The sequence below is a fragment of the Schistocerca nitens genome, chromosome 1 (genome assembly GCF_023898315.1).
Source record: "Schistocerca nitens isolate TAMUIC-IGC-003100 chromosome 1, iqSchNite1.1, whole genome shotgun sequence".
NCBI classification, from domain to species: domain Eukaryota; kingdom Metazoa; phylum Arthropoda; class Insecta; order Orthoptera; family Acrididae; genus Schistocerca; species Schistocerca nitens.
Window position 1 is genome coordinate 245,962,189 of NC_064614.1, and position 14,019 is coordinate 245,976,207.

The window sequence follows — 14,019 nt, forward strand, 5'->3', positions numbered from 1 at the left end:
AGCTACTCTCCCTACACGGCCATATCAAATTAACTCTGCACTTGCCAGTGGTTCCTCTGCTCCCTCTCTTGCGAACATTTGAGAGTAGTCTGCATACCTAGACAAAGATGAGAATTTAGCCAATTGAGACTAATCTCCAACACCTCCTTCAGCTGTACTAATACTGCTAATCCTATTTCATATGTTTAAATAGTCAAGCAATTCTCTTGTGTTTTTGATGCTACAAACTCAATGATTAAAGTATGAACTCAGTAGTGGTTGGTAATGATACTATCAACAGACTTAAAATCTAAGGGTTCCTAAGGTGACATTAGCCATAGCGCATCACAAAACTTCAGAAATGTGATGCTTTGTGGAATGCTGTGGATATCCAAAATAATTAAATGTTTTTTGGACCAACTCTGATAAGGAAACGTCACCAACTTGTCCTCATATCTTAAGGAGGAAAAAAGCACACTCGCAAGATATCAGCCCCAGCAATTGATCTTGCATGAAAATTTGGGACATAATACTGGTAGTACTCAGTTATGACCTTCTGAAAATACAGTTTTAAACTTCTTCATGAACAGGATGTTTGTCAGTCACTCAGACCCACTGCAGTCCCCTAGTGCCTGAGTGTATACAATGGAGTTAGTAAGATGTTTGTGAAGCACCGTCTTCGCATTATTGACATGCTTTGTTCATTATGTCAGAGTGTCCATTTTCTAACCTGTAGCACATGCCAGAGATCATTTTGATTTGAATGTTTTTGTGTTGTGATTCAAAAATGTAGTGTAAATGAATGAAACAAGTTAATATATAATTAAATAAGTAGCATAGTGATATTTAATCACTAACACAGTTGTGTTTTTTCCTTTTTTGTGTATTTATTTTAAAGCTAACAATGGTAAAGTGAATTATGTTTTCAGGAGATGTTCTATTCTTCAACATGATTGGCATGATTAAGTTGTTTAACTTCATTTCATAATAATTCTCCAGTTGCATAGATTTATTCATTTTTGTTTTGATGTGTACATATAGCTAGAGAATATTAATGCAAGATGGTGATTTTTCCTTCTGAGTTAGCTTGTGTTACAAGGAGGAGTAATTTTGTGGTCCAGACCTAGGTTTGTGCAGTTACATAGCGCTTTGGGATGTAAAAATTTCATGAGGGACGTAAAGTACATAAGAGCTCTTAATATTGCAACACACTGGCAGCTGGAGCTGAATTCTTTTTTCCTTCTGGTACATCATCGTTTCTTTTGAACTGCAGTGTATTATTTTCAACAAATTTGAACTGCAGTGGATTGTTTTCAACAAACTTCATGGGAGAATAAATATACTGTGGATCAGTAGTCAGAATGCCAAACTCTGTAAACAGATGTCTGCAAGACATTGTGGGTGTGCGCCAATTATTACTCTTACAGCAATTTTTGAGCAATGAAGACCTTCTTTCTTAAATATGAGTTACCCCTGAATGTTACTACATATGACATTACTGAAAGAAAATATGTGAACTTTCAAGGAAGTGAAAAATGAAATGTCATGTGGCTAAGGCCTCCTGTCGGGTAGACTTGTCGCCTGGTGCAAGTCTTTTGAGTTGACGCCACTTCGGCAGCTTGCGCATCGATGGGGAGAGATGATGATGATGATGATGATGATGATGATGATGATGATGATGACAATGACAACACAACACCCAGTCCCTGAGTGGAGAAAATCTCTGGCCCATAATTAATCCCTTTGCATTTTAAATTTACCTTTTATTCATAACTTTTTTTCCACAGATGATGAATAAATGTTTTTATTTGTGTAAGTGAACAAAATTTTTTCAGTACTCATTTTTATTTGTTATTCATGAATAATGATAATAATATTTATCTGGAGTTGTTATTTTTCATTTCTTTTTCAACCTCGCACCTGGCTGATCTCAACAATGGCAAATTGCTATTCCATGTGCTTGCTACCGTCTACCATCAACCCCTTCTCTTCAACTACCCTCCTGTTCCCAGCCGCTTTTCTCCCCTAGCCCACTCCACCCAATATTAGCCCTTGTGCCAGGTGAACTGCAGTGTCAGGGCAACGTAACCATGCAAGTTTGTGTGTGTTGGTATGTCTGTGTATTCTGCTAGCTCTGAAGGAGGACTCATTCAAAAGCTCAGCAACATTTTCAGTTTCACTCTTCTACCAACCACTCCATGCCTCAACTATATGGTGTTTTGTTACCTTTATTCCTTCCATTATCAATAAGACTAAAGCAATGTGTAACCAACATTTCAAAAAGAAAATGCACTTTAAGAAAAAAAGAACAAAGCAGAACAAAGGTGTTATCTGAATGGGACAGAAATTGGTAGATGTGATGTACCTGTACAGACAAACAAATGATTTGATTTCAGAAAAATTGGATGACTTATTCAAGGGATAGAGCTTCACAAATTGAGCAAGACAGTAACACGTTTGTCCATCTCTGATCCTTATGCAAGCTGTTATTCAGATTGGCATTGATTGATATAGTTGCTGGATGTCCTACTGAGGGATAGCACGCCAGATTCTGTCCTCATACATTTCATTATCTTTATGCTGTGTCCACACAATGCAGTAGCCAATTCATGTCCTGAACTAAGTTAATGCTGTCTCTAATAACTTTATTGTTGATGAGTAGATAGAATCTAACCTTTCATCCTTCTTCCTCCTTTTCACAATGACTGTGGTAACAACATACTTAACTTTTATTTTAATTATACTTACTTTTAGTTACTACTTGCTGTTTTGTGTTTTTTTCTTTGTCAGATTATATTTCAGATGTTGACTACAGTAATGTTTATTCATGTCAAAATAAATATTAGCAGCATTAAAATTAACTGTGTAGTAATTTGTTTTCAATATATGTATTGCAGTTACCGTGATTTACTGGACACTTGGCAGCTGTGGAATCAAAGAGCACAATTTGACATTGTATTCAGAACGTGCTGTCCCAGTAAACCACCAGCACAACAAGTTTTTGTCTCGTGCAACTTTTGTGGCAAGAGCATATCAGCACAGATGCAGGGTCATAATAAAAATAGAGGACCATTTGCTCGTCTGGGTACTACAGCACAGAAACTGAAGGTCAGTGAGATTGCCATTCTTATACAAAATTGTCATTGACACAAAACAATTGGTAATGTATTGTCATGTCATAACAGCAATCAGGATCAAATCAAAAACCATTGACATCAGTGATGCAAAGCACTTAGCACTGAAAGCACATTTATTATGAACACCAACATACAGACACAATCGAACTGATCTCGTGGATCGAGAGTGCTGTTGTTTTTACGAGAGCATGCTGAAAAGTAATGCCTCCTAATTTTTTATTCTGCTCTCAGTTTTGTTTGACATATTGCATGTCATGCATCGCTGATACAAACTGCAAAACTCTGCCACTAGAGGGCTCCGAATTCTTGGGTGCAAAATGGCAGTGTGTAATGTAACTGTGTTAGTGTGTGAGAAACAGGGCACAGTAGTCGAGTTTCTAATTGCAGAAAACGTGCCTGAGTGTGGGGGCCAGTGGTTCTTGAACAACATTGTGACAGGTGATGAAAGCTGGTTCACCATTTTGGGCCTGAAAACAAGAGAGCATCAATGGAGTACCACCACAAATGATCGCCAACACCAAAAAAGTTCAAGACCATGCCATCAGCAGTTAGTCACGCTTACAATTTTCTGGGAAGTTCAAGGTGTGGTGCATTTGAAATTCGTGCCTAAAGATGCCACCATAAACTCTGCGAAGTACTGTGAGGCTCTCAGAAAACTGAAAGCGTGAATCTGAAGAGTTCGTCGACACAGTGAGCATGACAATACTACAACACACGAGTGCTGAGACATTTGGAACAATCTGATGCCTCAGGTTCAATGCCAACAATCACCCTGCACACAGTACCGACGTGGCCTCATCTGATTTTCAGCTGTTTCCATAAATTAAAGAACACCTTTAAAAAAGTGGTGCAAGCAGAGATGAGGTTGTGGCACCATCAACAAAGTCAAATGTTCTGCAGTGACTGTATCAGCAATTTGGTCTCTCATTGGGAGAAATGTGTTTCTTGCCAGGATGACTGTGTTTGGAAACTATTACGTAGAGTTGAAGAGTAAGGATGGAAAATGTTAATAAAGTTTGTTTTATTTAAAAACCTTTAAGAGTTTTCATATAAGAAATTTGCAACCATTACTTTTTAGCATGCACTTGTTTACAAACAGAATATTTCAATATATACAAACACTATAAACACAAGAAATTTTGAGAACATCCAGAAATGGTATATATTAAATAACAAATAAATGATGGTGGTTGGGTTTGAAATGGCAACCCGCAGCATGCCAGCTGGTGGCAGTAACCACTATGCCACACTGCATGCAGCACAGCTCATGGCATTGTACCATTCTTGGAGAAACAGCACCTCAATGTCTCAGAAATTCTCATTGGTGCTGACTACAACACCATGGATCTTGATCTTCCCATTCATCCTATGTATGACAGATCCTCAAATTCTGGTCATGTTGTCAAGTCGTCTTCACTGTAATGAGTACCGAAGACAGCCCCTCTCGTGGAAGCTTTGCGGTAGTCGAATGGGTCTTCAGGTTCCTCGAACCTCCTATCATCGATCTGCACCTCTGGACTGTAATATGCCTTCATATGGAGGACGTGGATATGTCTCTGTGCTTTTGTCTTCATGATGCAGGGGTGTAATCCTCGAATTCATATGTGATGCCCAGCAAGCGTTGAAGGGTACAGTGTAGTCCAGAGTAGTGCTTTAGTAACTTCTGTAGTAGTTCCGCTTTCCACACAGGTGTAAAATGCCATACCAAGGCTCAAGGGCTGTAACTCACTGGTTGGTGCTTGTCATTGTTGCTTGGTCCTTCTCCTGGGCATCCATTGTCCATATACAAGCCAGGTCTCTTTCTCCTCTGACCCAGGTATGTATTTCACATAAATGTTATGATTATTGTCAGTTTGAAACAGGAACAGCGCCCATTATCATTTTAGCCTTGTGATTGTGAAGCTGGTAGAACTCTGTGAAGTCTGTAGTGTCTCATTTTGTGTGTGTTATACGCAAATGTCACAACAGGAAGAGTTATATTCAAATCTCTCATTTCAACATCAACATACATCAAGAGCATATTTACCAATGTCTTATTAATATGTTCTGTGAGCCCTTTCATCTGTGGATGGTAGGCAGTTATCATCCTGTGGGTGACGTAGCAATGGAAAGTGCCTCTGAGACTAGTCTGGACTGGGAATCCTTTCCATGATCAGAGATCATCAAATTGGGTATTACATACTTCAAAATGATGTTTTCTCCAAGGAACCTTGTAATATCTGAAGCTTTGGCAGGCAGTACAGCTATGGTGATAGCATAGCAGTTGAGGGAGTTAGTGCAGACTATTATCCATTAATTCCTGTTCGTCGACTTAGGGAACCTTCATAAGATGCCCATTCCAATTTAGTGAAATGGTGCTGCTGCAAATGGAATCAGTATCAGATGCCACAGAGGTAATTGTGGCACATTATTCTGTTGTTATCATTACCCAAATAATGTCAATGAATTGTTGGACATCTGGCTCGTGATAACTGTATCTTATCCTGTCCAAAGTCTTCATGAATCCCTGGTGACCAAATGTTGGAATGTCATGGAAAACTTCAAGATGACTGGCTGTAGATTAGCTGGGATAATGAGGAAACATTTCTGCCAATCAGATCATAGTTTCTCTTACACATTGTTTCCTTTATTAATTGGATTTCTCCTTTGGTCAGTTCCTCCTCCTTCAAGGCTTCAATGGTCTCCAGCAATGCTTGGATCTTTCCTCTGTTTAACAGCAATGTTATTTAATGCAGTGATAACTGAGATTTCTACCATGCTGCTTTGTTCCACAAAATGATTGGTTGAAAGGCAGTTGATGTCCTGTTTGCATCCATTTTGGTATATTACTGTGATTTTGTACTCCTGAAGCCTCAGTGCTCATCTTGCCAATTGACCCAACGGAACCTTCAGGCTAGTCAGCCAGCATAGAGAATCGTGGTCCAACACAAAGATGAATGGTTTGACAGACAAACAAACGTGTTGATGATCCAAACAACTGCAAGCCTCTCTTTCTTGGTTGCAGAGTAGTTCATTATAACCGCAACAAAAGTGTGAAGTTCAGTATCAGTATTCTCATCATACAGTGCTAGGACTGGAAAAGATGTTAGCACCTCCTTGAGGACAAGGAATGAACTTTCTTGCACCTTGTTCCAGGAGAATTTGGTGTCTCCCTGCAGTAGTTTTCACAAGGGATGTGCCTTCATACTAAAGTTCTTCAAGAAACACTAGTAGTACAAGCACATACCAAGAAATATTTTCAAATCACGAAGTACTGAGGAGTTGGGAAATCTGGTACTGCTCTTATTGTCTCTGGATTAGGACCAACTCCATCGCTATTCACCACGTGCCCCAGGACTATTATTTTTTTGGTGAGGTGTTTTTTCTGATTCAGGAGAAGGTCTGTCATCTGGATTCACTTAGATATTCTTCAGATATCATCGAAAAAATAACACTGTCATCCAGGTAGTAAAGACATGAAGTCCTTTTAAGATGTCAAAGGAGGTTGTCCATTATATGTTCAAAAATGAGTGGAGCATTACATAGCCCAAATGGCATAACTTTAAACTCATAGAACCCATCAGGAGCTGTGAAGACAGTTTTTTCCTGGTCAGCCTTGTCAACCTCTATTTGACATAGCTTGTCTGCATGTCTATAGTTGAGAAATACTTTGCTCCTTTCAAGCAGTCTGGGGTGTTATCAATGTGCAGCAGTGGGTAGACATATTTCCTCATGATTTTAGTCAGTCGATGCAGAAATCCCATGTGACATCCTTCATGTTCACAAGCACTATAAGAGAAGGCAAAGAACTCTTTGATGGTTCAGCGATGTCACCTTGCAGCATGTTCTCCACTTTTACCGATTTATCCATTTTTCAGCTGTCAACACCCAGCTATTGGTGGCAGCTATTTGATGGATAATTCTCATTGTTGATATGTTGTTTTACCATTGGCTGCTTAGTCTGTCTTAACCACTCTGGATTTGAAAGCATCCAGAAATTGTGTCAGGTTGGCTAACAGTTGCTAACATTGTTCCTCAGTCAAGCCGAATCATTTTGACATTTCAATAGTAGCTTCCTCCAATGCTTTGTCTGTAGCGGTAGCAGAACATAATTCTTCATCAATGGCAATGAGCTGCCCATCATGGATTGATTTGGATGTTCCTGCGCACATGTCTTTAGGTGAGAGTTCCAGCTGCTCATGGCGATTAGTGATACAAAGTTCTCCGTGACCATCTACAGTATGAATTATTGTTGCTGGTATGTAGATTTCTTTGGTCAGATTGAGTAGCTTTTTTGCAACTGACAAAAGCTTCGCAGTTATTTAAACATCTAGATTGACAAATGGAACTTTGCTTGTTGATGACAGTCAGATAACTTCATCTTCGAAGGTAAACAACAGCTCAGAGCAACTTTTTTTAAGCGTGCTTATGGGAATAGCTTTGTCAGTCTGGTACTCTGTTCTTCCATGGTCTTATTATGCTTGTGATGACTGCAAGAAGATCCATCCATCCAAGAATAATATAATGAGGACGTTCTGCTAAAATGACAAATTCAAAGGGCTGTGTTCTGTCATTGGTAGTTACTGTTGCAATACATGTTCATGTGACTTGGACATATTTTTCAATTGTGACTCTTAACACAATCATTTTCATATCACTGAACATAGTCTTCATTAACGGGTGACAATAAACATTTGACTTTGCAGAATAAGAAGCTCCTGAGTTGACTACCGTCCAGACATGCCTATTGTTGGTGATGACATTGATGAATATACTTACGTCTTGGTATCTGTCAGCAGTGGATGATTTTCATTTTGTGCATCTTACCTCCATATATGGTCTTCTCACTTAGTTTTCCTGAATTAAGTTGCTGGGGTATCTCTTTACAGTGACAGGGAACACCTACAGCTTGTTGGGGAGTGACCTCAACCCGGGGTACAGCAGTAGGATTTGCCCCACAGGTGGATTGTAATTCTCTGCCATTGACAGGTGTGAGTAGAACTGCTTGGTGATTGGTGTCTGGCAGTGTAGTAGTTGTTGAATACTTGTTTTCTTTCTCTGCAGTAACATACATGTCTATGGCATCCACAGAGGTAACATTTCCGTGTGTTGTCCTCTGTCCTCCAAATGTCTGTTCTTCTGTGGGACTTTATACTCGGCAGAGGAATTGGTTATACCTTAATTGCCCAAAAAATGGGTTGTTACTCAATGACTGCAGCATACGTCTGATTGATAGAGTCAATCTTCCTGGCGCTTTCTACTGGTGGCAGAGATTGGTGCTAGTACACCTTTTGAATATTCTCTGTTATCTCCTGATGTATGGGGTCGACATTCATGGCTGCTCTTTTGTGCTTACTCAGTCTCTTGGTTCTGGCTGCCATGAACTACTGTATTTCTTCTATTACTGCTTGGTGTGTTTATGGTGTCTTCCACAACTGCTGTAGGGACCGCATTCAGGAGTTGTTTACTTTTGTCTGACTTTTTCTTTTGCATTTCCACAATGCACTGGCTCCACCTGATGAATTCCTTCGTTGTTGTGATATCCTTCAACAAAGATCTTGGTATTTGTCTTCTGTGAAGCCTATCATCAAGTGTGAGAAGCTGGCAGCTTTTGTTGTACTCGGATTCAATGTACAACATAGGGCCAAAACATTCTGTATATGGGACTGTGTCATTTCCCTGTGACAATGAGCCCTGTTCTTCAATTAGTCTGCAACTAAATTTCTCCGGAAAACTCTGTTGGATGCCTGATGTGCTGCAGATAACTTACTGTTGTTTTGGAATCCGTTGGTCTCCTGAACATATGAACATAGGGAAGGAAGTACTATTTGTATGCTGGTTCTTTCTATTCCTTGTAGATGATGACTTTTACATTGCCTAATTGGAACCACAGTGTTATACATGCCCTGAAGTATCCAACAACTTCACCGAACAATGCCACGTTGTAACCACAATCAAATCCAAATCCCAAAGCAAGACCACCAGTGTAGCACAACATTTCCCACTGAAAGCACGTCTGTTACAAATGCCAACATATAGATAGAACCAAATTGAACTCCTAGATGTAGAAGGCTGCCATTTATACAGACATTGAATTTTCCAGGATATAAAAGCATTTTGAACAAAAAGAAAATCAATAACCTTCCAGAAACAATAAATACTAAACAACAGATAAATGCTGGTGGTTGGGTTTTAACTGGGGACCCGCTGTATGCCAACCAATGACACTAACTGCTACACCATGTTGCATCAAGCACAGCTTGTGGCAGTATTTTTTTGAATGAATTGGGTTGTATCCATTTGCTAATTGACACAAAACAGCTTTTTCCTATTTTTCTGAATTAATTATGCGGTACTCATTTAATTACGTGACATCTGATAACTGATCTGCCAAAATTGAAAATGTAAAGAGTTTGGCTATATTTGATATTTTTCAAATATTTTGTTTTTTGTTATTATACTGTGTTTATTATTTTATATCTTATTTGTATGACAGTTGCCTTGTATTTTTAGATGTCAGCATGCCCTCAGTGTCGTAAACCATTACCACGATGTGCTATTTGCCTCATGCATATGGGCACTGCATCAGGCACTTGCCCTGGAGGTGTAGCAAAATTGACGGAATTTTCTTCATGGTTCACTTGGTGTCAAACATGTCGTCATGGAGGTCATGCTGGACATATGGCTCAGTGGTTCCGGTAAAGTATTATTGCATATTAGACCTGACTTTCTCCCAGTGTATACACTGTTCAAATAACTGATGGGAATGCAGGTGGGTGATGTTGTTGACAACCACTGTGTAACGAAACTGTGAAATTGTTATTGCAGCAAAAATTCCGACATTGAAAGAGATTATTTGATTTAGACAAGAAGTGTCAAAAGTTTGTCATTACAGTTGTCTTCCATAGACATCAAGAATGCGTGATCATGGGAGTATCTTTTGATCACTTTGGCCTCCACCACTCAAAGATAACTTTGAGACAAATGCCAATGTTTACTGCTATAACAGTTTCCAAACATTACACGTTAGTAATTAGTTCTGCAGTGGCACATATGTAGTTCGGTTCATTGTTCATACATATCTTAGTACGGTGTAACTCGGAGTAATCTGCTTCCTGCTGCTGCTGCTGCTGCTACTGCTGCTGCTACTGCTGGAGCCGTCATTGGCCAGGTCCATTTCATCTGCGAACTAGATCAAGTTACGTGAATTCCATGAAATAATCCTGGTACCAAGTCATTTTATAGTGGTTTATTTATGACAAACTGCACCACTTCTTCTTAGTGGGAGCCCACTCCACATGGCAGGCTACATAGTCACAATACTGTATTACAACAAACAGATTATTGCACAGACATGTGATACACTGGTTGCGTCTCAAAATTGTCTCCAACTGACCTCCTTTGAGCCTTGTGCTCCTCCTATTTATACATTTTTAATGATGAAGACAAGAAAACTACAGTCCAAGTTAATAAAATTAACAATTAAAAGTTTAACATTAATATGAGTAACTATCCACAAAACCTTGCTTATTTTATGTTGAAACTGGCATATACAATAAAAAAGATTTTTACATAGGATATACATCATATTTTAAAAAATACTGAAAAACCACAATGCTAACCTAATTGTTCTTAATTATGGCTTCATTACTGAAATAAAAATATTGCAAACATATATTTGACAAACATCAATCATAAGACAGAACGATAAAGCCCAATCAGGCCTATGAAGGATTTTACTGTTGCAAAGTTGCTTCTTAATTTCATTGAATGCCTCTTGACATTTAGTTGTCCAATCCCAAATTGAATTTTTCTTTAGAAGTTCTCTGAGACATGGTTCATTAAGTGCCTGTGTACAGACATATTTTCGGTAAAAGTTTGCCAAATCATAAAAAGATCTAAGTTGCTTTTTATTTTTGGTTATCGGAAATTCCTCTATGGCCATGAGTTTATCTTTGTCAGGCAGAATCCCCTTTTCACTAACAGTGTGGTGGCCTAAAAATTTTAATTCTGTCACTCCAAATTTACATTTCTCTAATTTCAGAGTCATACCCCCCCTGTCTAAACTTTTTTCCCAATTTGCCTTAAAGTTTCAATATGTTCTGCCCATGTGTTACTAGTTACTAAAATATCATCCACATAAATTACCAATTTGGACAATAATTCCATACGTAAGACATAATCTAAAGTGCAGATAAATTCAGCAACTGAAATGTTAAGTCCAAATGGCACCACACAATATTGATAGCATTTTTCCATTATATAAAAATGCAGAATACTGTCTAGAATTTGGTTCTAAAACAATTTGGTGAAACCCTGATGTCAAATCTAGACAGAAAAAATATTTTGTGTCACTGAATTTATTCAATCATTCCTCCATGGATTCAGGATGGTCAGTTTCCTGTTCAAGGAATTTGTTCAAATGGCGAGAATCCATAACAGCCTAACACTTCCATCTTTCTTAGAAACAACAACCGGTGTGTTATTGTACTGGCTGCTGCTCCTTTCCACTATCCTCCATTTTAGCATCTTCTGTAATTCTCCATCCACTAATATTATTTTGCAGATTTATATGGTTTGATAAAAAATGGATCATGCTGTTTCATTTTTAATTTACAGACATAATTTTTAACTCTTCCTGGCTTATTACAAAAAAACGTCAGAATATTCCCACAGAAACTGATCTAAATCTTCTCTCTCAGAACTAGATAAGCCATCTGCAATATTTACTTTGCATTGACTAACTGTGAAAAACTATTACTATCAAAATTGTCCTCCTATTCCTCCTTTAAACCTTCAATGCATATGTCATCAGAAAATTCAATTTCTCTTATCTGATTACTGCAATTTTCTGTACACTTCAAATGTAATTTGGCCTCATCAGAACTACCAGATTTTGGTTCTGTGAAATATATTTTTAAGTTTTGACAATAAAAAATTGCATTTGCTTTTATTATCCAATTCATTTCCAACAGAATATCTTCATTTAGGTCAACCATCACAAAACATCCTTGTTCAAACAATAAATCCCCAATTAAAAATGAAATCAAAGCCTGTTTGGAAATTGGCTTGCTGTACTTACCTGTAGCTTCCTTAATCGTAACACCTGTTACAGGAAATTCTATGCATGAAGCACTGTTTTTCAACCTTTCTCTTAATTTACCAGATATACAACAAATAGGACTACCTGTGTCTATTAGACACATGCCTTTCCAATTCTCAATTGTTATTTCAAAATTGGACCACCAGATACCTCTTGTTTATCAGCTTTCACTTCCTCCGTTAATAAATCATTTCCTATTTCTTTAAAATCTAAATTAATGCATGACTGTTGCTTGTTCAGTGAAGCCATTTGTAAATTACACAAAGACATGTCACTATTAGATGGAATTTCTTCTGGATCTGACAAACTACTGCTTTCTGAGTAAGAGGACTCACTAATTATACCTTTCTGACTGCCTGAATTATCACTTACCTCATTGTGTATTTGTGTGTGTTCCACGACTTCATTTTTCTCATATTCCAAATAATCATCATCACTCCTACATTTCACTTCACTGATTTCTTGCTTATTTAAAACCTCTAAAACATTGTAACCTATATGCTCAGATTGTTCATTCTTATCATTACTCTCAGCCAAAATCTCCCTGAAATCGATAGAAAATCACTGACTTCCATGTATCTTATCATCACTCATCAAATCATCAACACCTACTTACTGACTAACTTCATCTCCCAATACTTCTACAAAAATCACCCCATCAAGCTCCTCATTAAACAAAATATCATTAACATTGTCATAATTATCATCATCATCATCATCATCAGTCACATGCATCTGCTTGGATCTCAGCTACAACGTCAAATCTCTCTACTGCTACATCATTGTCATCTGAATCATCTACTAAAGCATCAATATTTTTGGGTACAGAGTTATCATTTTGGCTTTCTACTACATCGGACAGAACTGGATCATCATCATCATTAACAAATAAACTAGCAATACTATAATCATCATTGTAACTATCCTTGGATACACACTTGTTGTCAAATAAATTTGTCAGGTCCTCATCACTAAGCTTATAACTATGTTGTGTCTTTGTGCCACTATTACTAATTTCTTTTAACATATAGTTCCAAAATTCATAATGCCTATTTACATTATTAGCTTGGTAGTTCCTGTGTGATGTTGGTGGTGTGACCTATGTCTGTTTTTCCTACTCTTAGTGTGGTTACGTCTTCACCATCCAGAAACTGCGTAGCTACTTTCACTTTTAATGGTTCTGGCATACCAGGTGTGAAACTGTCTTTGCATTGATATAAGCAGTGCTGTTTTTCTGGGGGAACACTGGAGGATGCATACCCCTAAACTTTTTCGTCGACAAAATAATTTTTTTACGGTGTTGAGAACTTGGAAGAGTGCCGAAGATTTATTTCACGGACGTAAATTTTTTATTTCATTTTTTTGTGTTGGTAATTGCAATACGAACGATACCAGTGCAATTTTTGGTGGGTAAAGTGATGTCATTGACTGTTTCAAGCATTTCAAAGCTGCAGCAACCGTTCTCGACGACTGAATCGCTGGCAACCAGTTCAAAAAGCATGTAGTGCCCTTGCCTGCTAATAATGGGCGATGGTAGTGCTAAACGGATATGCGTACGCTTCAGTGCCGAGCCACCAATAGATGTCTCTATGGTCCCACTACATGATGGTGTTGATGACGTCGTAGCTAAAAGCAGACAGGTGGTATCTCATGCTTCAGTTATAAGTAATTTTCGCTGCATTATATCCAATGTCGGAGTACCCTAAAACTTTTTTTTATAGAAAAAGCACTGGATATAAGAAATTTACAGGATGCAGCTTGACATCTCCAGGGAAAGTTTTTAACAGTACATTGGTACAAGGGTTAGCAAACAGACTGTTG

General features: G+C 38.1%; 1 protein-coding gene across 2 annotated transcripts in view; it reads left to right on the plus strand.

Moving 5' to 3' along the window:
* The window catches only part of LOC126246795 (GATOR complex protein MIOS), a 214,967-nt gene that overhangs the window by 199,312 nt on the left and 1,636 nt on the right, over positions 1-14,019 (plus strand). For both annotated transcript variants that reach the window (XM_049948423.1, XM_049948424.1), the window contains 2 exons: positions 2,877-3,087; positions 9,609-9,793. In XM_049948423.1, coding sequence (XP_049804380.1) covers positions 2,877-3,087; positions 9,609-9,793 — 396 coding nt within the window. The remainder of the gene's footprint in view (positions 1-2,876; positions 3,088-9,608; positions 9,794-14,019) is intronic.